Raw genomic sequence first — 25,721 nt, 5'->3', positions numbered from 1 at the left:
TGCCAAGCTCTTATCCAACAGATTGTACAAGAAATCCCCTCATTAGGGAGTCCTCCAGGCCTGGCTGGTCTCTGTGCCATGGATCTCACATCTGGAGCAGCTGTTTCTCACTACTGGGCTGAAGCTGCAGGGCAGAGACACACCTGAGGGCAACTGTCTGTCTAACACAGGGTTTGCACAAACCCTTCACACAGCAGTCAGACATACATCTGGAAGGTAGAGAACACAAACAGAACTCCTACTGGCTCAGGAAATATTTTATTCTTTATACTTTCATTAAAAAATAAACATAGGAAACAAAACCACAGAACACTTGTGTGATAGAAACAAACGCAGAAGGTCAGAGCATTGGCTGAAAGTGCATAATTAGGTCATGCTACCATGTCCCTGATCCCACCCTGTCCCCAAGCAAGGAGTCAGCAGGAAGCTCAATGAGCAGCACTACATGGAGCCCAGGCACTGGGGCCAAGCTGATGGCAGAGGGGAGCCTGTGCTCCCAGGAACGCAGTGAGGCAGGACATGCTGAGCAGGGAGTGCTCCATGAGCTGCTGTGATCCACTCATGGAGCCTCACCTGAGCTCCTGGGGCAGGCCAGGGATAGCAAGTGTCACAGGATGTGGAGTTATGAGACAGGGGAATAAACAGCTGAGAACAAAGGGCGAAACAGAATCCTGGATGTCACTCTGGAACAGCCCTGGAAGCAGAAAAATCCTAGATAAAAGGAAAACCTGGACACTGAAACAATGAACTTGGCTGCCTTGGGTGTGCTGGACTCAGGTCTGTCTGGGGACAAACCCCAGTGACTCACCCAGCAGGACCTCGGTGGGCAGCAGCCACTGTGTCCCTACTCCCCTGGCCTCAGCTCAGGTGACCTCCTCACAGGTGGGGCACAGCCATGGCCAAGCTCCCAGTGCCACACATCCACTGCAGCTGGAGCTGTCAAGCTTTTTGAGGAAACACGATGTGATGAACCTTGCTGAGCACCTGATCAAGAGCACAAACACTGCAGACGCTTCTGTGGCGGGCCACGAGCTCCTCCCCTGCCCTCTGCCCCCGGAGCCTCAGCTCTGCCTCACAGCAGTTGACAGCTTTGACCTGTGACTCGTTTGTGAGCAGCCCTGCGAGGACCCTGCAGCCACAGCGAGGGTGCAGGCCCCTCACACACAGCAGCCAGCCCGGCTCTGCAGCCACACGCTCCGAGAGCGCCTTGGAACATTCAGGACGTACACGATGATTTGAAGCTGGAACATAAGAGCAGCTGGGCTCACCCTCACACATCCACACGGCTGAGAGCGACCCGAGGAGCCGCGGGGTCCTGCGGCGGCTGGAGGTGACCCAGGGGTATGTACAGGTCCTTGGGAGGGGTCACCAGGCTGGCTGAGACCAGGCTGGGGCAACTCTGCTCTGCCCACAGACTGAGCCGCAGGAACAGCAGAGAGTGCAGCTTCTCCTGACCCATTCATCTCCTTCCTCCAGCTTCCCACAGAGCCCCTGATTTCAAATGACTGCTGAGATCACACAGTTATGCACATGCTCTAGTCACAAGCAGCACAGAAAGCTGCTGTTCTGGTGCCTATTCCCACAGCATCCACAACTCTCAAGAACAGTGACCGCAAATCATTTGGGACTCTTCCTCCAGCCGAGACCTTTTAGAACGTTTTTCTTTGTGAGCTCCCTCCTGATCACTTCTCCCGAAGGACGCAGACTCCGGCGTCGCAGCGCTGCATCCCCAGGGAGGTGACCACTTCCCAGCTGTCAATGATGGGATCGTAGCACTCGATGCTGCTCAGCAGTGAGTTGCCATCGTATCTGCCAGGACAGAAAGCTACAAATGAAGGGCAGTGCTGGAGGAAGAGGCTGAGGCATTCAGAGCTCTTGCTGGGAGGCTGGACAGCTGCATACAGCAGGTATAGCCCAAATTTTAACCCCAGCATCAGGCTGCCATTGCTGTTTGCTGCCGCTCTCCCGCCTGCCTGGGCCCTGGACCTTTGTGCTGCCTGTTTTGGTTGGGCTCAGTGACCCTGTGGGTGTCTCCTCTGCCAGAGGAGAGGCCCCATGGAAGGGACAGCAGCTGTGTCCCCTCAGGTGACCCTCTGAGCAGCCAGAGCTGCAGGACCCCGTGGCTTACCCGGCGATGGCGTAGAGCCGGCCCCGCAGCACCGTGGCCCCCACGTAGCAGCGGGGTGTGGTCATGCTGGTCACCGTGGTCCAGGAGTCGGTGCGGATGTTGTAGGCTTCCACCGAGGACAGGTGTGCTGTGCCATCAAAGCCACCCACCACGTAAATGTGGTCATTGAGCAGAGCCACGCCAGCCCCTGCCGAGAGAAGGTGCCACAGTCACACCCACGAGTGACGCTGGCACACTGTCACACACTGTCACACACTGTCACACTCACTGTCACACTCACTGTCACACACTCACTGTCACACACTCACTGTCACACACTCACTGTCACACTGTCACACACTCACTGTCACACTCACTGTCACACACTCACTGTCACACACTCACTGTCACACACTCACTGTCACACTCACTGTCACACACTCACTGTCACACTCACTGTCACACACTCACTGTCACACACTCACTGTCACACTCACTGTCACACACTCACTGTCACACTCACTGTCACACACTCACTGTCACACGCTCACTGTCACACTCACTGTCACACTCACTGTCACACACTCACTGTCACACACTCACTGTCACACACTCACTGTCACACTGTCACACACTCACTGTCACACTCACTGTCACACACTCACTGTCACACACTCACTGTCACACTCACTGTCACACTCACTGTCACACACTCACTGTCACACTCACTGTCACACACTCACTGTCACACACTCACTGTCACACTCACTGTCACACACTCACTGTCACACTCACTGTCACACGCTCACTGTCACACGCTCACTGTCACACTCACTGTCACACTCACTGTCACACACTCACTGTCACACACTCACTGTCACACTCACTGTCACACTCACTGTCACACTCACTATCACACTCACTGTCACACACTCACTGTCACACACTCACTGTCACACACTCACTGTCACACTGTCACACTCACTGTCACACACTCACTGTCACACTCACTGTCACACACTCACTGTCACACTCACTGTCACACTCACTGTCACACTCACTGTCACACTCACTGTCACACACTCACTGTCACACACTCACTGTCACACGCTCACTGTCACACGCTCACTGTCACACTCACTGTCACACACTCACTGTCACACACTCACTGTCACACTCACTGTCACACGCTCACTGTCACACTCACTGTCACACTCACTGTCACACACTCACTGTCACACACTCACTGTCACACTCACTGTCACACACTCACTGTCACACACTCACTGTCACACTCACTGTCACAAGTCAATTCCTCCCCTCTTCACAGGACATTTTTTATGCTTGTACCTCCCCCAAGAGAGCTGATAACCGTGTTTTGTGTTGTTGTTGTCTCCAATACACATGAAAACATCTCACTCCACAGAGCACTGCTGACTCTGTGGCACGGGGTATGGGCAGCACAGCAGCACAAGAGCTTTACAGGGGCTGACACCTGAGCACAGGTGTGTGAGCAGAGCAGCACCAGCCCCGCTCTGCTGGCTGGGACTGTCAGCACAGAGACTCAGAAACATTCCTCTGGTGTTTCTGACTACCTGGTGTCACCCAGCTCCCAGCTGTGGCCTGGAGAGTAGCTGCACACTGCTCCATGCAAAGCTGGAGGAGGGATTTCCCTGACATTTCTCCTCTGGAAGACAAAACGAAAACTGGTTTCTAAACTGTTGCAGAGGCAGAGGTGGCTGGAGCAGCTGCCTGAACAGGTGTTCTCACAGTGAAAGCAGACAATAATATGCTGCTGCAACTGGGAATTTACGAAACCAGCAGCAAATAACCTCCACCAGCCTCGGTTCCTCCTTGGCAGCGCCCTCAGGTTCAGCACTGGGGGACACTGGGACATTACCACACACTTGGTGGCCTCAGGGGCTTCTGCAGCTGGGAACACAGTCAGCCCTGTCAGGCTGTCACCACCAACATGGAACTCTTGCACTAATGAATATCCTGAAGGAAATGAGCCAGCTACCCTGCAGCTCTAGGGCATGGATCTGTTTCTTTACAAACAGGGTGTAAGAGACTTTCTGTTCCACTAAATGCATCCTGGCTTTCCTTGTCTGTCCTTGCTGAGAGCACCAGAACAGCTGGGAACGGCCAGGCTGGCCCAGAGGGCTGAAGAGACCAAAGCTAATCAGGGAAATTTGGTCCAGCAATGCAATATGGCCAAGGTCTCTGAGAGGTAGTCTCCCTCCAGAATCTGCCCTAAGAGGTGAAAAGAAACAAGGAGGAAATGATCTCTGTGAATAAAGCCAAGATTACTCTTAGTCCTGGTCTTAGAATTCAGAAACCTGCATGTGGATAACTCTTAGAGGGTTTCCTGGGGGCAAGGAAGTCCTGCAGGGTCCAAGGTCACCAGGATGGACTGAACTGACACCAGGATGAATGCTGCAAGTACCTAAGGTGTGAGTAGTTAGGGGTGTTAGTACCAGAGTGGCAGCACAAAAATTTGGGCAAAAAAAGGCCCTTGGACACAGCCACATTTCAGATCTTGGTGCTCCAGGTCACAGTGCCAGGGAAGGAACCAGCTGAGCCAGTGCTGGGGTCAAGAGCCTCAGCAGGTTCCTGCTGGCTTGTGGCACCGAGGAGCTCATGCTGCAGCCAAGGCACTAAAGCCTTGCTTTAGCAGCCAAAGCAACCAAAGTCTCCAGCTCCTGTGGGGAGCACAGACCTGCCAAATGCCTGTTGTAGAAAGCTTTCCCTTCAACTCTGCTTTTGGTCTTGTCCAAAGTCAGCCTTCTCTGGTGCCCAAAGCAGACCCCTTTAGAAAAGCCACCTGATCCTCAAGCTCCCTAGGGATTCATGGATTGGTCTCACACGGTGCCTCTGAACTAGAAAAAGCTGCAGATTTTATCCTGATTTATATGTATGGCCCTCTTGGATGTGGAAAGTGCCCAACTCCTAAATCAAATCCATTCTTGGCAGATAAACCAACACTTAACAGGAATAAATATTTAAAGACTGGGGTTTTGGTGAATGCCACTGCAGGCACAAGAAAACTGAAATGTTTTTGGAACAGAGCCCAGCCCAGTTTTATTGAGTACCCAGTACTTGTCCCTAACCAGGAACACTGCACAGGGACCACATGGAGCAGTGCTGCCCAGGATGATTGTGAGGGCCAGTTATTGAGAGAAGCAGAGAAAAAAGCAACTTCAAAAGGGATTTGGAAGAGAGTCAAAGAATGTAACTGTAAGCACTGGGAGCCACACAGGTGTGGAGGCACAGAACAACCTTCCCATGCACACACAGGCAGGGCCAGGGCAGCCCATCAGCACGGCCTGGAGGGCAGGGCAGCAGCCCTGAGGCACACAGCAAGAGCAGCTCAACACACCTGGGCACACAGCAAGAGCAGCTCAACACACCTGGGCACACAGCAAGAGCAGCTCAACACACCTGGGCACACAGGAGCTACAGGAGCTGCACAGCTCCTCTGAGAAATGAAGGAGAGCTTAAACAGAAAGATACTCCAAAAGAAGGATTTAAACACTATTTTTGTCCTAGATACAACTGCCAACTTAAAGTTTGGATAGAACACCAGGCAGAGAGGCAAGTGAAGAGTTGGTGGGGGTAATTATTGTGTGACTACACCATTTGTGTAACCCCACTGCTGGCTGACTCTGGCAGTGCTGCCCTGGAGCAGGGCTCAGGTGAAGGAGCAGCCTGGCAGGGCACACCTGCCTTCCCCATGAACTGTGCAGCTGACAAGCACTGACCCAATACTGCAGTCAGTTTGTGCCTTGTGAGCTCTTCTCCATGCCAGACACTGCTCCTGGCTGTGGAAGTCACACAGCATTTCATCTCCCTCCTTGTAACCTATAACCCTGCCACCACATTCCTCTATACACACCTTGGCGTGGGATGGAGATGTTAAAGTTTGTATTTCTCTTGGGAATTCAAACCAGTAAAATCATCCTTTCTCAAAGCCAACCCACCCACTGGGGCTGGAGCATCCTCCAGGGCAGCAGAACACACCAGCAAGTGACTGCTCCCTCAGTGCAGCAGGAAAACCTCAAGGCACTGTGGGCTCTTACCTGAGCGTTTGGTGGCCATTGGAGTGACATTTGTCCAGTGTCCAGTGTGGGGGTCATACCTCTCGACAGAGTTCAGGATGTTCAGCCCATCGTAGCCTCCTGAAACAAAACACAGGAGCAAACCATGGGGCTGAGCTGGGGAGAATGTTTTCTGTGCAGAGAGCAGCACCATGCCTGCTGGGCCCTGAGCACAGCGTGGCACTGCCAGCAGCACAGCCCACCCCAGTGGGGCAGAGGATCCTGCAGCCAGCCCAGAGCCAGCTCTGCCCCTACACTGCACTGATGGGGGAGAGCAGCAATCCAGGCCAGCCCCAGGGAGCTGCCTCTGAGCACCCTGTGGCCACTGCTGGTGCAGCCCTGCAGATGTGCAGCTGCCAGGTCTGTGCTGCAGATGCATGAGGCTGAATGGTGTAGGCTGGCATCTCTCAAGACCTGTTTTACAAGTGCATACCAAAATCTCTGTGCAGCCCCAGCAAAGGAGCAGTGTGCTGCCATCCCCCCTGAGGGACAGCACGAGGAAGAGGAATAAATGTGGTTGGTTTATGGCCAGATTGAAGGCCAGGCTGGGCAGGGCTTGGAGCAACCTGGTCTAGTGGAAATTGTCCCTACCCATGGCAGGGGTGGAATAAGTCCCTTCTAACCCAAACCATTCAGTGGTTCTATGAAACCAGTGCCTAAGATCTGTGACTCCCCAGGAACAGGTCTGCAACAGATGTGGGTGCAATGCTGGGCCTGCCTGCTCCAGGCCTAGAAGGTGACCCACAGAACAAGCTTCAGATTGCTCTGTTCCCTCTGGCAATCTCACTGTATTCACAGCTGCTGTGGTGCTCTGAAACTGAAATGAGTGCTATAGGAAGAAGCTGGAGAACAGACAGCTCAGGATACATTTCTGGAGCACTACAGCCACCATTGCTTAGTGTGGTGCAGGAGCACTCTGTCCCATGGCTACCTGCTTCATCTCTGGGCATTTGGACACTTGCCCAGGCCACACAAAGCCTCAGCTGGCATTGCTTATCCTCCACACTTCTGCCATCCCTCAAATGCAGTGTGTGTAAATTGTGTGTAATTTGCAATGTGCAGCATTCCATGCAGTGATGTGGCAGCTGCACTCGAAGGCACTGTGATGGGAACAGTGAGGTCAGGCAGCACTCACTGACACAGCTGTGAGTGCCCAGTGAGGTTAAACCTCTTCTAACATGGGCATGCCAGGTTGGTGCTGCTCTTGAACGGTCACTTGGGTAAAAGGGCAGGCTTTGCATAGCTCCCAGAGGTGCTGAGGGTACCTACCCAGGCAGTAGATCACTCCATTGGCCACCACGAGCCCTGCTCCCTCCCGTGCTGTCTGCATGTCTCCCAGCATGCTCCACTGGTCGATGTTGGGGTCGTAGCGCTCCATGCTGGTGTGCCGGCGGCTCCCGTCGAACCCACCCGAGACGTAGATCATGTCTGCAGTGACAGAGGTGGGCCCAGCTGAGCACCCTCACACACAGAGCAAAGCTACAACATGGACTGCAAACCACAGAAAACAGACTGTGGCACACTGGGAGCCAAGATGGACCCAGGCTCCCCAGCCTGGCTCACAGGCCCAACAAACAAACTCAAATCCCATCTGGCCCTTAAATCTGCTTCTTGCTGGTGGATGAAAGAGAACACACACACAATCCAGCTGCTTTTTTTCGTGCTGCAGAACCACTGAAACATTGCCATACCCAAAACCAAACTCTGTCCGTGGTGAGCCTCATGTCAGCACCTCCCCAAGTCCTCACTCCTTCCCTGCAGATGTTCCAGTCACTCCAGCACTGGATGGTCACAGCTGTACTCGGTGTCCTGTGCTCAGTGCTGCCCAACCCTCAGAGCTCCCCACTCCATAATCTCTCACAGAGCCCCTTTCCCCCAGAGTTCACGGATATGTGCTGCAGGAACGCAGCGGAGGCAGAGCTCCTCTCAGGATATGTGGGCAAGTTTTCCATTTGTGCATCCCAGCGATGAGAAGGCAGAATCTCAGGCTCCCCCCCTCCCCCAGAGCCAGCCCACTCTTCACAAACCAGCTCAGGGCATCTCAGGCTGGAGCTGAACAGCCAGTTCTGCTCTGGCGGTGACCAGGACGTACCTCCAAGGGTTGTGGCTCCTGCCAGCCCTCGCCGCACGTTCATGGGAGCCACGGAGTACCAGATGCCGTCCTCATCCGATGTGTAATCCAGGCACTCCACGGAGCTGAGCCGGGAGCGCCCGTCGTAGCCCCCGATGACGTAGATGCGGTCGTGGAGGGACACCGTGGCCACGTATCGCCGCTTGCGGGTGATGCTCTGAGACAGCAAAGCAGCACCAAGGTCAAAGAGAGAAACAACACTGCCCATGGAGACCAACCACTGCTCCTCCACCCTCCTCTGCTGCTCCTTTGGAAATGGCCCAGAGCAGGCAGCACTATGGATTTAAAGGACTGTGCCTGCCTCCCCTTGCCATGCTCTCCTCTCAGGACCATGTCTCTCTGCACTCAAATATTTCACACTAAATGTCATTTATCCTGTGCTGCTGTGTAATTTTTGATGCATTTGAGATGTTTTGTTAGCCTCCCACTGGCTCCTGCAGACACTGGTAATGGGAAAAAGAGGGGACTTTGAGTATTTGATGAAGCTTTTAGCCTCCAAAAAAGATCAGAATTTTGGAACGCCAGGTGATACTGAGTCTGCCTTGACTGGTGATATTAAGGAAGAGGCAGTTCTCCACCATTTCACACAGATAAAGGTGATTTTAATTTGGGTAGAAGTACTCCTCAGTGCACAAATTGTCTCTTCCCATTATGCTCCAAAACACTGCAGTGGGATCATGCAGCAGCCTGAAGGCTGCACTGATTACACTGTTCCTATTGACATTCCAATTATCATCACTAACCTTGAAGCTTAACACCCCTTCACTAAGAAACATGATAGTTCTCACTCCCACAACCAAGATGTGGGTCTCTGCAGGCTCAGCTGATCAGGTCTATGACAACAACCCCCTCTCCCTCAGTCACTCTGCAAGCTGAAGTGGTTTCAGCATTCACCATGTAAATCTTCAAAGCATTTCTGTCAGAAATCCTCAGCAGATTGCAGAGGACAGCCCAAAGAGTTTTCCAGCTGGTGCTGCAGGATCAGTGTTTGCTCACAGCCTGCTCAGCTCAGTGGTGGTCAGAAGCAGTCCCTTACCGGCAGGAAACTCCACTCCTGGGTCTTGGGGTCGTATTTCTCCACCACGTCAATGGGGGACTGCTGGCTGCCGAAGCCGCCGATCACGAGCAGCACTTCGTTAGCTCCTGAGGCACAGAGGGACAGCAAAGCCAAGTCAATCCCTTCACTACTGAAGGGTCATCTCAGGGGAACAACCTGATGAAACTCTGAGCCTTCCCTGGCACAAGCTGCCTCTAAATCCCTGTTTTTGTCTCAGCTCTGGAGAATGACCTAACCTGGCTCAGGCACTCGCACTCCCTCTGTGCTCAGCAAGGAAGAGAAGGGAGAAACTCTTCAGAGCATGTGGCAGACGACTGAGTGAGGTGTTAGGAGCTGGCTGCTGTTTTTCTCCTAACATCAGAGGCACTTTGAGAAGACAAGCTGCCTCAGACAGGTGCTGAAGTTCACTCCTTTATATCTCCTTTTGTATCCTTAACACTGTTCCTCCCAAACCTCTCACCACCCCATAGAATCTGTAGGAGAATGGCTGCTTCCCTGCAGCCTCCTCACAACACAAAGTCTCCTCTTGGTTGCAAGTGACATCCAGACCTGATTTAGGGGACTTTCTTCACCACATAACTGAGAAACAAGTCAGGCTGTCTGAAGCTTAGAAAACTAATTAAATATTTCCCCAGGAATTATCTCCTAAATCTTGTGTATTTTATTTCAAAATTGCCTTCCCTCTACTTTCTCTTCTCTTAGACGAATTCTCTGAGTTTTTCTTATTTCCTCCATGACTGTTAATAATAGCTGTGACCTGCAGAGTTGTAACTTCCTCTCTAATCACTGCCTGGAAGCAGGCTTCTGTCTCAGGTTTAAAACACCTCAGCATCTCCTTGATTCCTTGGGCCCTTTCTGGAACAGGGAGTTTATCACTAGAATTTAGGACTTTCATTGCACAAGGACCGAAAACCAAGCAACAAACATTTAACAAGATTTTGTCTGTCACAAAGCAGAAAAGCTGCCACCTCAGATGAAGAATAATATAAAAAATAACTGGGAAGGATTCACAAGAGCTCCAACATCTTGGAAAGCCTCCTTTCCAGTAAGACAACTAAAAGTGCAATCACTTCAGTTCCTCCCATGCAAAGTTAACACATGCCTTGACCACAGTTTGTAAGTGACACATTGCTGATATCAGATGGTATGGAATCAATTAAAGCAGCTAGGGCTGAATCCAAAGGATGAACCTCAGCAATAATGTGAAGTTTTAACCTGTACAATTAGATAATAAAACAGTTTTTTAATGTCTTTTTAATCAGATGAAGTATTTCAATTAATAAAATGAAATATGTTTTTCTAAAATCATAAAATCACAAAATGGTTTGTATTGGAAAGGACTTGAAAGTTCATGCCATGAGAAAGCCAGCCCCTCCCTGCCATGTTCAGGGACACATTCCACTAGCCCAGGTTGCTCCAAGCCCCATCCTATGGATGCTAAATGCAGGTAGAAAGCAGGGAGCACAGTGTCTGTGGAAAAGCAGGCCATGTAACTTTCTCAGACTGGCCTGAGAAAGCAGCCTAGGAAAACATAAGGAGGAATCAAACAATCCTTAGAGACAGAAGACAGCCTTGCAGGTGCTGTTTGTCTGTTCCTTGTTTTCTTGCAAGAGAAGGTCGAGGGGTGGTGAACCCCACTGACCAATGATGGTGATGTGTTAGTTCACTGACCATAAGGGTTTTACCTTTCCAGACCTTTGTGTATCTGTCTATAAAAGAAGATCTGGGGTAATAAATCTTGCTCTCCTGTTCAAGAGAGTCCCAATATACTGCAACACAATCCAGCCTGGCCTTGGACACTTGCAGGGATGGGGCAGCCACAGCTTCTCTGGGCAACCTGTGCCAGGGCCTCACCAGCCTCTCAGGGGAGAATTTCCTCCCTAGATTTCCCTTCTTTCAATGTGAAACCATTCCCCACTGTCCCATTGCTGCAGTTTCTGATGAAGAGTCCCTTTCTGGCTCCTTGTTGGATCCCTTCAGATACTGGAAGTCTGATGCCAGTGACAGGCTGAGCTGAAGTGCAGGTCTTTGAAACTGGCATAGGAATTCCCACAAAATGCACTGAGGCCTGGACTATGCAGGAACAGCATAACAACATTCTTTTCAGGCCAGAAAAGTCTGATCAGTATGTCCCTGACAAACCTAATCTGTCCTCCTCTTTTTGAGGTTAAACTGCTTTCTGTCCCCTAAAACAGGTCACAAAGGGATTTTGGGGTCTCTCTCCACACCTGCAGTAGCCCTGGAGAACACACAGGGAGGATTCCTTGCAGGAAGAATGGTCCATGCTGGCATTGATGGCAGTGCCCTGGGAGTGCACCAGGACACAGGCACAGCACAGACAGTCTGACAGGAGAAGCCAGTAAAATACTTTTCCCTCTTCTGTAGGACATTCCTATATTTATGTTGCTCTTGCATGTTCACGGCCCTAAGACAAACATTTTCTGAACAATTCAGTGACAGTGCTTGGTGGCAGTTACTGAAATAAAGGAAGATATCATCATTTATTTGCCTTAACAAAGCTAGGGAGAAAAATAAACGCACCTCTGAAGGGTAAGAGGGATACCCCCATCTCCCTCCTTGCACCTTCCCCTGTTCAATTTGCTGTGGAAACTTGCTGTCACTGTAAGGCAGCTGTTACTCACCTCACAGCTCAATTTTGGACTCTGATACCTGCCTCTTCAGATAGGAAGAAACTCTTCCCACAGTTCTTTGACAGCTGCATGCTGGGACAAAAGTATCTGCAGGCACCAGCAACTCAGGAAACTGGTTTTAAGGCCACAGCAGGGGTCTGGGTTTAATGGCCATCAGCTACTCCCCACACTGGCACTAAACAATTGTGCTCTGTAGAAGAGGCACCTCTGTCCTTTGCTCCAGTCCCCTCTCTGTCCCACTGGGGACCATGGGATGACGAGTTACTGCTGTTAGGAACATCAACACAATTACAAGGCACTAGACAAGGTGTCTGACACACCTGCCCATGCCCTGGCCCCTCTCAGGGTCCCTTCCCCTGCTGCTCACCCAGACGTGCTCGTGTCCTGGGTCCTTGCATCTGGCTCCGCAGCTCGGGCCGAAGGTGGAATTTCTTGGCTTCGTCTACGAGGTCTCTGCACTGCAGGCTGCAGCGTATAAAAGGCTGGGGAGAAACATGAGTCACTGGTACATGCAATGTATTTTAAGAAACCTCAGAAGAACTGTCCTAAAGCCAACTCTCATCAGCTCAGACAGCATGAAAAGGACTTGTGTGCAGGTCCTGGTGGAGACACGGCACGCAGGGAAATGCAAAGGCAACTGAAGACCAGACTGCAGCTAAGAAGATACGGCTCCATCCTCAGAGCCTGGCACTGAAGGCTCCTTAAGGAAAATGGCTGCATTGGAACACTAAGGAAAAGCCACTTCTGCTCCATTTAAGCCAGTAGAAGTATGACTAGGAAGGGGAACTGGCAGTGGAACCACACACAACTTGTCCTGCACCTGCCATTGGAGAAGAGATGGGGTGCACAGCACAGTTAAACTGATTTACTGCCCTGATCACTGTGCACACGGGACATGGAGTTGTGAAGAGGCAACAGGAGCACTGAGGTCTTGTTGAAGAGTGAGGGGCACCCAAGGACAGCCTCGTCTCCTTCCAAGTGCTGTGTAATTCCCTTCCCTAGCTGAGGGCCTGGACCACCTTCCCTTCAGCTCAGCAGTCATTTTCCCTTGGGTGTTTGGTGTACACGTTGCTTCAGAAAGCTCAGATTTTGTTCAGATTCTGCAGGTTCCTGGTGTCTGTATGAGGCACCAACACTCTGCTCTCCACACTGCCCCAAGCTGAGGATGTGCCACCAGTGTGTGGCACTGCCAGACTGGACAGGTCACCCTGTGCATTCAGGCTGAGAGCTGAGGGCTGTACACACTCTGTCTCGGGCTGGATTTGGAACAGATTTGTTTTGGTACCAGTCCCTTTTCCATTAGCTTCAATTTCAGTTTGAAGTGGACCATGACAATCTGACTGAACACCCTTTAGCTCTGGCCCAACCTAACACAACCATTAGGTTGTTGTGATTTAGTAACATCCATAATCTATCACATCTGAGATGACTGTTGCTAAACCAGCCTTTTCCTGACCTAGAGAAATGTCTGTCATTCACTATTCAGCACCAGGTGACAAGGGATAATAATCCTTGAGTCCATCCTATCACCATCTATCCTGAAGGCTGGTTTGACCTTCTCTGGGCCTTCCTTTGAAATCTTGCCTGGGGTCTGCATCACTTCCTGTCTGGAATTAAACTTGCCCTGGAAAGCTTAATTGTCTCTTTACATCACCCCCATTTTGGGTTGCCTCTGCAGCATCCCAGAACAAAAAGCAGCAGCGTTAGCCATGGCTCTTGGCTGTGTGTTGGTCCTGGACCCACACGGCTGCTGCCTTTCTCACTCGAGTACTCGCTGGCTTTCTGCACCTCAGACACCTTCTGAGGAGCCATGACCTCCCTGAGGTCCATGCCAGCAATCTTCAGCCTGGGGAAGGGGACCTGCCAGTGCTCAGGAATGAAGGCAGAAAGCACTTGTTGGAGACTGTGAGAGATGACAACAGCAAGGTGCTGTGGATTTGTGCAGAGACAGCTGGAGAGGGCACCCTGCGGCTGCAGAGCGGGATGCTGCGACTGCTGGCACAGCAAACACTGCTCAGTGTGACAGCAGCACTGCGGCTGAGCAGGGACAGCTCCACAGTGTCACCATCAAACAGTGGCAGCAGAGAAAGAGCTTTGAGCTCTGCAGGCCAGCAGAGCCCGGCAGGAGCAGGCAGTGAGCGCCGTACCTCGGTGTCAATGACGTCCGTGATGTAGCGCGGGGTGAGCAGCGGCATCCGCACGTACTGCAGCAGCTCCGGCAGCGACGCCTCTCGCTCCTTCTTCGAGTGCTTCACCCAGTTTATCACCGCCTCGAACACCGGCTCCTCCGAGTCCACCTGCAAACAGGAGGCACATCCTGCTCACCTGGCAGCCTGACACTGCAGCTACTGCCATGGAGCACACAATGTCCAGGCTGTTGCACTGCTTCACACGAGCAGGGGAGCAGGACACGTCAGCTACGTGTCTGTCAGTGAATTCCCTCACTTTCTTTTCCTTAAACCTGCGTTTGCTTTTTCCCCTGCAGCTGAGATCAACAATGGGGAGTCCAAGTCCCAGAGCAGTGTTAGGTGTTGTGGAGCAGAGCCTGGAGCTGAGAGCGCCATCCACTGACCAGTGGGAACTCAGAGGATAGCTCCCCCAATTCTCTGGAGCAGGAACTGTGATCCTGCAAAATTCCAAGTGCTATCAAAGAGATGATTTGAATCCTGTTTCCTTTGCACAGAGAACTGCTTAGGCCCTGGCAGCCCCGTGCCCACACACTGCTCCTCAGACACTCCAGCCAGAGCAGGTACATTTAAGGTATCTTTTCATTTCAATCCACCTTTTAAAAACCACAAAGGATTTCAGAGTGGAGAATCCCAGGGGATGAACATTACTGTTTATTTCTACTGTGTATTTTATTTTATCACTAGTTTATTTCTGTCTCCATTTAGGACATGTTGGTGCTTACACCACTTCTGGAGATTACACTGACTAAACCATCCAAATTTGATACTGTTAGAGATCCACAGGTGCTTTGGGACACCTCCTATTACCAAAAGCAAAAGAATGGTAAAAATCTCTATTATATATAACTTAGAGTTTGTTTTCTTTTTTGCACATCTATCAGACCATCCAATGTAAAAGGAAATCAGATGTGAATTTATTATCACAAAGTCTGTTAACTGAGACTAAATATGAAGATAAAATAAGAGCCTGTGATGAAAGGACTGAGCTTTCCCACCAGCCTATGACTGGTTCCCTTTGAAGTCCAGTTTGAAGCTGTCAGGCAGAATGTTTTGAAGCAGGGAGCCATAGAGGTTAATTATGTAAGGCATTCTTCTATGCCATTGTTTTATATTTGTTACAATGTAATTTGGAATGGCCTCTTTTTCTTGGAATTACAGGGAAAGGACAATTAGAGCTCACAGAAAGAGAGCAGACTACTGTATTGTTTCCAATTTCCCCACCTCCTCTTTAAATCCAATAATCCTGTGTTGATTTATTCCCTCCTGAACTGTATGTCCTCAGATATATTTAACAATTTTACTGTTCATTAGATCATTTATGTTTTCTGATAAATGATGAGTAACACTAAATGCAGGATCACAGTGGGGACCTGTCATTGCACTTCTTGAGCAGCCCAGAGATTTTCTGAGGGTGTTCCCTCACCATGCTCTTGATTCCACACAGCACCTCTGTGCTGGCACAGGAGGAGAGAGATCTGCTCCTCATCCCAGACTGGTTTGGGTTGGAAGGGACTTTAAAGCCCATCCTATTCCACCCCCTGCCATGGGCAGGACACCTTCCACCAGCCCAGGCTGCTTCAAGCCTTGGACACTCCCAGGGATGGGGCAGCCACAGCTGCTCTGGGCACCTGTGCCAGGGCCTCCCCACCCTCACAGGGGAGAATTCCTTCCCAACATCAAGTCTAAATATCTCCTATTTAAAACTGTTACCCCTTGTCCTATCACTCTCTGCCCACTTAAAAAGTCACTGTTTCTCTTTTTTATAAGCCCCTTTATAAGGTCTCCCTGGAGCTGTCTCTTCTCCAGGTGAACACCCCCAGCTCTCCCAGCCTGGCTCAAGAGCAGAGGGGCTCCAGCCCTCAGAGCAGCTCCATGGCCTTCCCTGGACCTTTTCTAACAGGTCCACGTGTTTCTTGTGCTGAGAACCCCAGATCTGAACACAGCACTCCAGGTGAGATCTCACAAGGACAGAGAAGAGGGTGAGAATCCCCTCCTTTGATCTATTTACATATTCTACCACACATCCTTAAGGTACAACAGTGCATGCCCAACAAACTGCCTGCATCAAGATCTGAGCCAGCCCTTCCAATCCACAAGAAATGTAATTTTTCCCAAGCAGATTATCCAAGAAGCTTGGCTGGGTCATTCTGAAGCTCCTCATTATTTTCCTCCCAGCCCAGAAGCTGCTCTCAGTATCATCACAACCCATGGGAGCTCAGCCCCTCACAGCACAAAACTGCAGCCTGTCAAACACCAAACAAAGCCTTCTCCTCTGCAGATCCCAGCTGGAGCCAGGTCCTTCACCACTGTCTCACATGCTCTTTCTCAAGCAGCCTCATTAACAAGGGGATCTTGGCATGGCTGAAGATCACTTTCAAAGAATACATCAACAATTCTCCTCTGGCTACCCCTGTACTGGCTTTTCAAGAATCCCACCAAAGGTATTCCATACACTGGTTTACTTCCAAGCATTCCTGTTCCCCTGACCTCTGAGCAGTGGTTGCTTTAAGCCTTTCAACTGCACTGAACATCAGCTCTTGACAAAATCCACCTCAACAGATAATCAAGCTCTCTCCTCATTACCAGGGAATGTTCAACTTATTCATACAAAAGCTGTAAAAATGTATTTGACATGTTCCAGTCACATAGCACATCCTCCAGGAGCTGACCTTCAGGGAACTAAATCTCCCTGCAACCTCCTGCAGAGTCACACCACCCTGCACCATGCCAGGGTTCCTTGTGCTACTGATCAGCAGGCAAACAGAAGTTAAAGCTTGGGGCTATTTCTGAAATGCAGCCATTGAGACAATTTATCTTCTCCAGGGAAAGGAGGGAATGAAGGGCCAATAACTGCAAAGGGAACTAACTCACTGTCATTGACTTGCAAGAAACACTTGTGTGACAACAAATTCTTACAGAGAAGTTACATGGTAGTGATAAAATTACAAGCTAGCAAAAATATAAATAGACGGTTCTTGAAAATTAAACTTCAAGTTCAGGAACGGTGTGAGGAGTCCATGCCAGGAGTATGGATTAATTACTGACTGGTTTCAATGTTTTACTTCAATGCTTTGCATAGTAATGGTACTTTTCAGGTTTTACCTGAATTTCATCACACTTGATGAGCTTTTCAACCTCTTCTTGATTTAAGAGGATAAACTCTTCATGCTGAACCACCTCTGGAAAATGTTTCTGGCTGAAGACCTCTGCAGCTTGCATTAGATCCACACAATTGTGTGTCTCAGCAAAATCCCGAATGCCCAAACAATTTGATGGATCCAGCTGGCTTTCTAGAAACTCACAGCAAGCTTGTTTCACACCTATGGAAAATTGGAGGGGTGAATGAGCACTGCACGCTTACTATCAATCCACTGCTTTGGCAAGGGCTTCAAGAAAGAAAGTTCTAAGTAATAAGAAAAATCCAATTCAGATAACAAGTATTACAGAAACACACACATGCATGTATTGCTTTGGGGACTGTGAAGACACTTGGAGCAGCCAGACCACGTTTTGGGCTGGTTTGTGCTCTGGCTGTTCTATTCCAGTGAAAAAATTACATCAATTGGGTACTAGGAAGACTCCAATGTGAGTTGTAATCAGCTTCATGGATTATAAACCACTAATGTGTCTGCTAGTGGATATAGCACCAGATTTCTAGGTCTATGATAACTTTTGGGTAAGTTGTCTGGGATTTGGGATAATTGTCCAGGATAGCTCCACAATGACAACAACCAGTCTGTTATTGACCCAGACATACTGTGATGGCAGGTCAAATGACATCCAGGATTGCTTATTACAATAATGTAACTGAGCTGTAACATTTATGTGCTACACAGCTCACAGTTCCTCTTGGGAATATTCCTGCAGAAGTACAGTAGCCCAAAGAATGGAACCTGCTTTACCATTTTGTTTTGCACCCAAATCCATTCCTCTACCAATGAGGTACTCTACATCTACCACAGCACACAAGAAAAGAGATGTTTGATGTAACTACTTATAAATATTATTCCTCTGCCCATCTCTCTTCCATGCACATAGGGTCAAACAAACCAAATCTCTAAATAGCAGCAATGATGCAATTTGTGCTAATTCTTGAATTACCTTTCAGCTGAAGTAGACATGCTGCTGGCAGCAATTCTTGGACGTTTTCTACTGTCACATGCACAGTTTCTGTATATACAAAGTCCAGCAGGATTTCCATGGTGGAGGCTGTCAGGCCCTGGATATCCACACAGGGTTTATCTTTCTCTGAGAGCTGTAAATTAAAAGGGAGACACAGCTTTATTTTTCATTAATGTGATCAGAAAACCCACAACACTCAGCAGGTTTGAAAATAAGATCTGTCAGAGAATTCAACAGAGGTCTTGCTTTCTATTCTGGTGCTCACTGAAAAGATATAGGGAAGGAGGGAATTTCCCTACAGAATGAGTAAGTGATAAAGTTCTTCATGGATCAAAAGGACAGTCACACTGTACAGTAAAACCTGTGAGCTGAGATCTGAGTCAGCAGAGAATACATGTGTCACCTGTGCAAGACAACTAAACTCCTCCATGCAGTACTCCAGCTTTACTCCAAGGGAATTCCTCCATGAGCTGGATGTGTGTGACACGCTGCAGCTCCCATGGAGTCCCCACCTGAGTGTTGGCCCTTTAACACAGTGTGAAAGAGGCCAATCCACACCCAGAGTGCAGGTATTTGATTCATTTCAGTTCAGCACAGAAAGAGGGGCTGGGGGCCAATCCCCAAAGCCAGCACATGACTGGCAAAACTGTTCACTATTTATATATTGTAGCAAACAAAGGTATTAATGTTTATTGGCACAAGATACCTAGTTCTCTTACTGATTATCCTTCTATCTCCTAGTGGTTAACGATTTCCTTGCTTCTCATGCTGATTAGTCCCATGCTCAGTCCTTCTCTTCCTCTGGGTCAGGGGACTTCTGAAGTTGGTGGCTGTGAGTCAGCAGTTACGACATGCCCCTGTTGGAATTACCTCCTACCCATTCAGAGTTGAATTCAGCACAGCTGCTGAGCTGACTTTATCAATTTCTTCCTTATTTTGAGAGTTTTGCCAAGTGTCTCTGTGGCCCAGAAATCTGGCATCTCTGTGCCCCCTACATCCTTCTGCCTGAGCTTTGGTAACTTTCCCCTGGGCATGTCCAGCCCTAAACCTGAACAAGTCAATTCTACTGACAAGTAATTTTCCTTTCCAGCACCTGGACATCTTCACCACTCCCCTTTAAAACCAAGCCAAAGAAAAAGCTTTCTCAACCTGTCAATTTCCTGATTCATTCTTCAAGCTTATGGTGAATTTCATTCCTAAAATGAAATTAAGTAAAATGACAGTTTGTGCAATGATGGCACTTACTTACACAATCCAGACTTTGTCCCCTGACTATTTTATCACCTCTATGATTAATTTTGGAATAATTACTTTTTCCAAGGAACATTATCCTCTCAGTGGTCAATCTTTGGGAATAGCAAATCCTGTTAATCCATCAAATTTGCACAAAACAGATTACATTTCACAAAGCATCAGTTTTATGGTTCAGTGCCTCCAGCACAGAGCTGCTGGCAGAGCACTCAATGATTCTTGACCAGTGGACTGGCTGGTGGGCTCACCAATCACACCCTGCCCATTGCTGCCAGCTCAGCAGCATGGCTGCACCTCCAGAGATAATAATCTTCCTGTGGCATGCTACAAAACCAGCCCCTGACTTCTGGAGTAGTCAGCACCAGTGCAAGCACAATGCAGACGAAAGCCCATGGCTTCTCTTTCCAAAAATGAGCCCAAAGTGGGTACAGCCAGTTGGGCAGAGGCTCAGGGAGCAGAAAGTATGGCCAAAATACCATCACTGAACTTCAAATCTGCTACAGCTGGGGAAAAGGTGATACAGAACACAGAAAATAAGAGCAGTGGAAGCTACTCCTGCAGAGGCACTCCATGACACAGCAGAGATGCCTGCTGGGACTGAGCCCTGTCTATGATGCAGAAATACATTTGCAGTAGAGAAGTACAGGAGATAATGGTGACCCTAGAAGGAATCTGAAGCAAGAGGCCTTTCAAATCTGTTGACTCAGTGAACAAACTTTATGGCTTCCAAAGTCAGGAAGGAGCAGCAAATTACCTTGTCTGACCTGCTGTGTGACAGGCCAGGCACTGCATTCAGAAGCTAAAACCAGTTCCTGCCTTGGGCCAGACAAAACATTCCTGAAACAAGACTAAGCTGTTTGTACCACAAAGGACACAGATGCTACCAAAGTTCAGAACTGATCAGACAAGACATTCAGACGATTCCAATAAGCAAATGTAGACATAAACCATACACATTTAGGATCAAAGATGTTACAAACTTCTACTGACCTCCTGATAGCTGTAAGCATCAGTTTTTCACGTATCAGCCTGGAGCTGATAAAGAAGCTCCTGACCCACAATCAACCAGCCAGGCACGTACTCTCTTTATATTGCTGACCACAACACAAACCATGAGGACAATGCTAATACCACAGAGATGATTACTTCCTGCTTCCCTTGTATTTTTGCTACACTCCACTACTCGGTTGTTATTTTGCTCAGTTTACTCACATGCTAAGAATGCCTAGAAGGAAGGAAGGATTTCATGTAACTTCACCTAATGTGTGTGATGCAGAATTGGGATCCTAACATCATACCTTAGAGAAGGATCTCAGTGACAGAATCAAGACAAATTGGTTCTGAACACAGAATCATGGAATGGTCTTGGTCGGAAGGGACCTCCTGTGGACTCTGTCAGTTTGAAGCCATTCCCCTTTCTCCTGTAATCCCAATGAAAACAGTCTCTCAGCATCTTTCTGGTTGGTTCCCTTCAGGTACTGGAAGGCCACCCCAGAACCTTCTCCAGACTCAAGAATCCTAATTCTTCTCAGCCTTTCAGACTCATGAGGATGCTGAGCTGAGCTCCAGCCTGTGTGTGCAGCATTAGAGAACTGCCTGCAGTGCTCAGGGCTGGGCTGCTGGGACACAGACTGACTCTTGTTCATCCCTGCAGCCACATACTTGGACTCAGAATGCAAGATGATGGTCACAGAATGCCAACCAAAACGCAGTGTCCTCTCCAAGGTGTCCACTGCTTACTTTCGAGGTTGTTCTGTGGTATCACACAGAATCTCTGCTGTCAGAATTTCAGATCGGTTTCCCACTTTTTTGTTTAATATCAGAGCTCTGCTCACTCTCCCTGAAGGAAGTAAAGTAGCCAGGGATTGATACACTCTTATACAAGCACATTTCTAACATCATAGGAAGCATGCAGCAGTATAGATCCCAAAATCAACTGCAGCATCCAGGAAAACAACTAAGGAGAGTCACTTTGAGGCCTCAGGAGTTTTACCTCAAGATGTCCAAGCTGCTGAAAGCCTTAAGGCAGGGGCTGCAGGTTACAGCTCTTTTGTGAAACACCATGTTGTTTCTTCCATTCCATCCATAATCATTGTGCTGGGTTTATCTGGGGCAGAGTTAATTTCCTTCCCAGTGGCTGGCATGGGGCTGTATTTTTGATTTGTGCTGAATGTAGGGACAATAATGGAGATGTTTTTGTTATTGCTGAGCAGTGGTCACACACAGCCAAGGCCTTTTCTGCTTTTCACTGCCAGGCTGGCGAGGGGGCTGGGGGTGCACGGGAAGCTGGGAGGAGACACAGCTGGGACAGATGACCCAAAGTGATCAAAGGCATGTTCCAGACCATACAACATCACCCTCAGAATGTAAAGTGGGGGGCAGAAGGAAGGAGGGGGAGGGATGTTTGGAGCGATGGTGTTTGTCTTCTCAAGTCACTGTTATGTGCCATGGAACCCTGCTCTCTGTGGGATGGCTGAACACCTGCCTGTCCATGGGAAATGGAGTGAATTCCTGGTTTTGCTTTGATGGCATGTGTGGCTTTTGCTTTCCATATTAAACTTTTTTTACCTCAACCCACAAATTTTCCCTTTTACCCTTCTGACTCTCTCCCTGATCCTGCTGGTGGGGGAGCAAGACAGGGCTCTGAGGGGCTTGGCTGCTGCCTGGGGCTAAACCACAACAATTATGCAGGAGAATGGGTCTAAAATTTTGCAACTCCTTTCTTGCCCAAGGCTACTTCTTGTTTTTGTCTTTACTAATGCAGATACACAAAAGTACACTGGAATAAACCCCAATTTCTTCTCACAGGGGAAGAGAAATGCTGGCATGACAGTGCTAATGTGTGGCTCACTATACCCTGGAGAGCAATTATGGTGCAGGGAAGTTGACCGTGTAAGAACCAGGACACACCAGTTGTTTACTTTCAGAATAGTATTTCTCTGTTCTGGGGGGAAAGAACCCTTCAATTTCTAGAACATAGCCTTCAAGAGAAGACAGAAAAGTTTCTTTCTGAGGTGGAGCCAGTGATCAGATCTTAAAAGATCCCAAGTTATGTTAACTTGGCCAAACAAAGACAAATACCAGTGCTCAACCAAGATCCAGGGGAGATAAAACTGCTCTGCAATTTTCACTGTGAGGAACAACCCTGTAGGTAAAACCGATGGTGTTTCAGTTTTCCTGCACTACTCAGCACAGGGGCAAAGTGTTGTAAAAAGCCTGGGGTTCATCAGGTGATCAGTGGCTTCTCCTCATTCCGTAAAACAGGAACAGAAAATGGGAAGAAATTAATACTAAGTTAGATTGAGAATATTTTAAAATGTTAAAAATCAGAAGTGAGAGGAGGAAGGAAACTTGAGACACAGAGAGGCAAAGACAGTTTTTTTATGACAACAGTATCTGTTGACAGTCTCAGTGTCAGTCTGGCCATGCACAGATGTGACACCAGGAATACTGTGGCATAACCCCAGGATAAAAGGCTAGGAAAGCCATGGCATAGCCCCAAGATTAATTCTGAGCAAAGCCTCGTGCAGTCCAACCTAGCACATCAGAGAAGCCAAGCAGTCCCCAGGCCCCATTTACCCAGGAGGAAAGTGATGGAGCGCCAAAGAAGCTCTGGCAGGGTGTGTCAGTCCATGACACCACACACAATCCAAGCTCCCTGGCGTCCCAGCCTGGCCAAACTCTGCACCCACAAGTGCCTGGAGATTGTCCAAGCACTGTCCCATCACAGGCCTCGACACACTTGTTGCTGACACACACAGGAAACAAGTCCACTGTGAGGCTTCCCTTCCTGGAAGGAAGCTCTCCCACAAACACTCTGTAATTGTGTGCCCCTTGGCAGGTTGGTCACTTTAGGGTTTCCATAACAAAGAAGCAAGTTTGGAAGGAACACAAACTGAGCAAAAGAAAAAAAACCCTTAAAGCAGGGGCAGTGTGGGAGCATGAGAGAGCAAGCAATTCTGCCCACTGAGCACAGGTGTTTTCCCAGGAAAATTTTCATTTCCTAGGAAGATTTACATGTCTGAATGAATGTCACTATTACAGTTAACGTGAGTGTAACAAAGCAAGGAGAGACATCTCAGCTCAGACCCAAAGCACACCAACACCCAGCCTTTGTTAGCAGCCACAAAGAACGTTCTGGAGCACAGGGAGTGATTGGATCTCTGCACACTGCCTAGACAAAGTCCAGAAGTCAAAAGCACTGAGAGGATTGTGGAGGCAAACCCAGAGAAGCAGAGATACTCTGCTGTACTGCTGAGCACCTAGAGCTACTGGAAAACAGAGAACTTCAGCCTCCAGGGATTGAATTTGCTTTGTGTGCTTTCTTCATTTAATTGCGTTTCCTTTATGCAGAGAAAGAGCACAAACCTGATGAATTTACAAATTTCATGAAGATATGGACAAAAAAACCATATTGATCTGTGGTCAGGCCACACATGCATCATTTTGGTTTCTTTGCACAGGACTGTGAAAACTGAGACACCTGCTGCCCCGACAGCACTGACAGCAGTGGGCACACAGCTCTGCCACAGCCTTCATGCCTGGGTAAAACAAAGAAAAATATCATTGTCTGCTGCAATGACTCCTGGGCTAGCAGGGAGGGCTCTAGGACCTGTGAGCTACTTAACAGTGTTTCTCCCTGCTAATGGGGAAGGTGGTAGGATAAGGAAAACATCTTCCATAAGATAAAGCTGCAAAGATTGACTCAAACTTATAAAGACAAAGCCAGGCAAAGCATCTGACGTTTAACAGTGAGTGCTAGCTGTAGCTGAGTGCCTGTCAGTGACTCAGGGAAACTGCACACAGGTACTGCAAGTCTCCCAGGAAGGGCTGAGAGCCAAGGTGCTCACAGGTGAGATGTGCTGAGTGCAGCACCTAGCGCTCAGAGCCACCCCAGCCCCAGTGACACCCCCGTGGCAGGAGAGCAGCACAGCTCAGCTCTCAGCCAGTGCCAAGGGGAGGCCAGAGCACACATCAAACACCCTCCCCTGCACAGAAAGGGCTGCCCAGACTCCCCAGCACAGCTCCCACAGCTTGGCACCAGGGCAGGAAAGATGCCCGGAACCACAGAAACCACAAATCATCACTAGAAAAATAAGGAAATGTATCAGAACTCTCTGGCTTGGCAGCTCAGCCTGGCAACTCACTGGGCACAAGGTGGTCACAGCAGACCATGAATCAAGGCCACAGTCCCCACCAAAACCTCTTAACTCCCCACTAGGTCACCATAAATGGCTCTGGGGCCACCATAAGAGGACACAGAATCAGCTCGAAGAGGTCCAGGACCACCAGGACAGAATCCAGAGGGCTCCAGGGCCAGCATGGGGGGATTCAGAGAGACCCGGGGCCCCCATAGAGAAATCCAGAGCCACCATGGGTGTTCCCGAGGCACCCACAGCCACCATGAAGGGATCAAGAAGCACAACGGGGGCATCCTGAGCAACCACGGGGAGTATCCAGTGGACTCCAGGATCACCACAAGGGGATCCTGAGCCCCCACGGGGGAATCCTGGCCCAGCTGCTGAGCAGCTCAACAGAGAACAGCCCAAGCACTGGGCAGCCCTGCCTCCTCCACCCACGGAGCACCCAGGGCCGGCGGCAGCACCGACCTCGCTGGTGAACATGGCGCAGAAGTAGTCGCTGCAGGCGGCCAGGACGATGCGGTGGGCCGGGAAGTCCTTGTGCTCCACGCGGAGGGTGACGTCGCAGAGCGTGTTGCTCTTACGCAGGGCATTCATGGCGTTGAGGATGGACTTGGCGTGGGAGTTGGTCATGATGTCCTTGGGGGGGGCCATGGCGCGCGGCACCTGCGGGCACAGCCAGCACGGCCACATGGCACGGCGCCCGCCGCCGACAGGGGGCGCTGCCGCCGCGCCGCCCCGCCCGCCCTCAGCGCCCGCCCCGCCCGCCGCCCCCGCCCACCACGACCCCGCGGCGCGGCCGCCCCGGCGACACCAGCCCGGGGCCGCCAGCCCAGCCCTGCCCCGCCCTGCCCCGCCCGGCCCCGCCCCGCCCGGGGCTGCCCGGCCCGGCCGCACTCACCGCCGCGGGGAGAGGTCCCGGCCCGCACACCTCGCCTCCCCCCGCCCTTCCCTCTCCCCGCACCGCGCGCTCTG

The 25,721-nt window shown here is 49.9% G+C and overlaps 1 protein-coding gene across 2 annotated transcripts; it reads right to left on the bottom strand.

Moving 5' to 3' along the window:
* Positions 1 to 243: 243 nt before the first annotated feature.
* Positions 244 to 25,721, bottom strand: KLHL12 (kelch like family member 12). 2 transcript variants are annotated; one of them, XM_058855794.1, is made up of 12 exons: positions 25,648 to 25,721; positions 25,215 to 25,412; positions 18,334 to 18,487; positions 17,335 to 17,552; positions 14,191 to 14,340; positions 12,411 to 12,525; positions 9,372 to 9,478; positions 8,297 to 8,492; positions 7,474 to 7,632; positions 6,187 to 6,285; positions 2,129 to 2,315; positions 244 to 1,809 (listed from the first exon to the last, which is right to left on the bottom strand). In XM_058855794.1, the coding sequence occupies exons 2-12, from the start codon at positions 25,398 to 25,400 to the stop codon at positions 1,683 to 1,685; spliced, it is 1,698 nt and encodes a 565-aa protein (XP_058711777.1). In that variant the 5' UTR covers positions 25,401 to 25,412; positions 25,648 to 25,721; the 3' UTR covers positions 244 to 1,682. The 2 variants fall into 2 exon arrangements, with proteins under 2 accessions (XP_058711777.1, XP_058711776.1); XM_058855793.1 differs by lacking the exon at positions 25,648 to 25,721 and having other exon boundaries at positions 25,215 to 25,439.

This window comes from Poecile atricapillus, chromosome 23 (assembly GCF_030490865.1).
Source record: "Poecile atricapillus isolate bPoeAtr1 chromosome 23, bPoeAtr1.hap1, whole genome shotgun sequence".
NCBI classification, from domain to species: Eukaryota; Metazoa; Chordata; class Aves; order Passeriformes; family Paridae; genus Poecile; species Poecile atricapillus.
The sequence above is the reverse complement of the archived record's forward strand: the minus strand, read 5'-3'. Positions and strand labels throughout refer to the sequence as shown.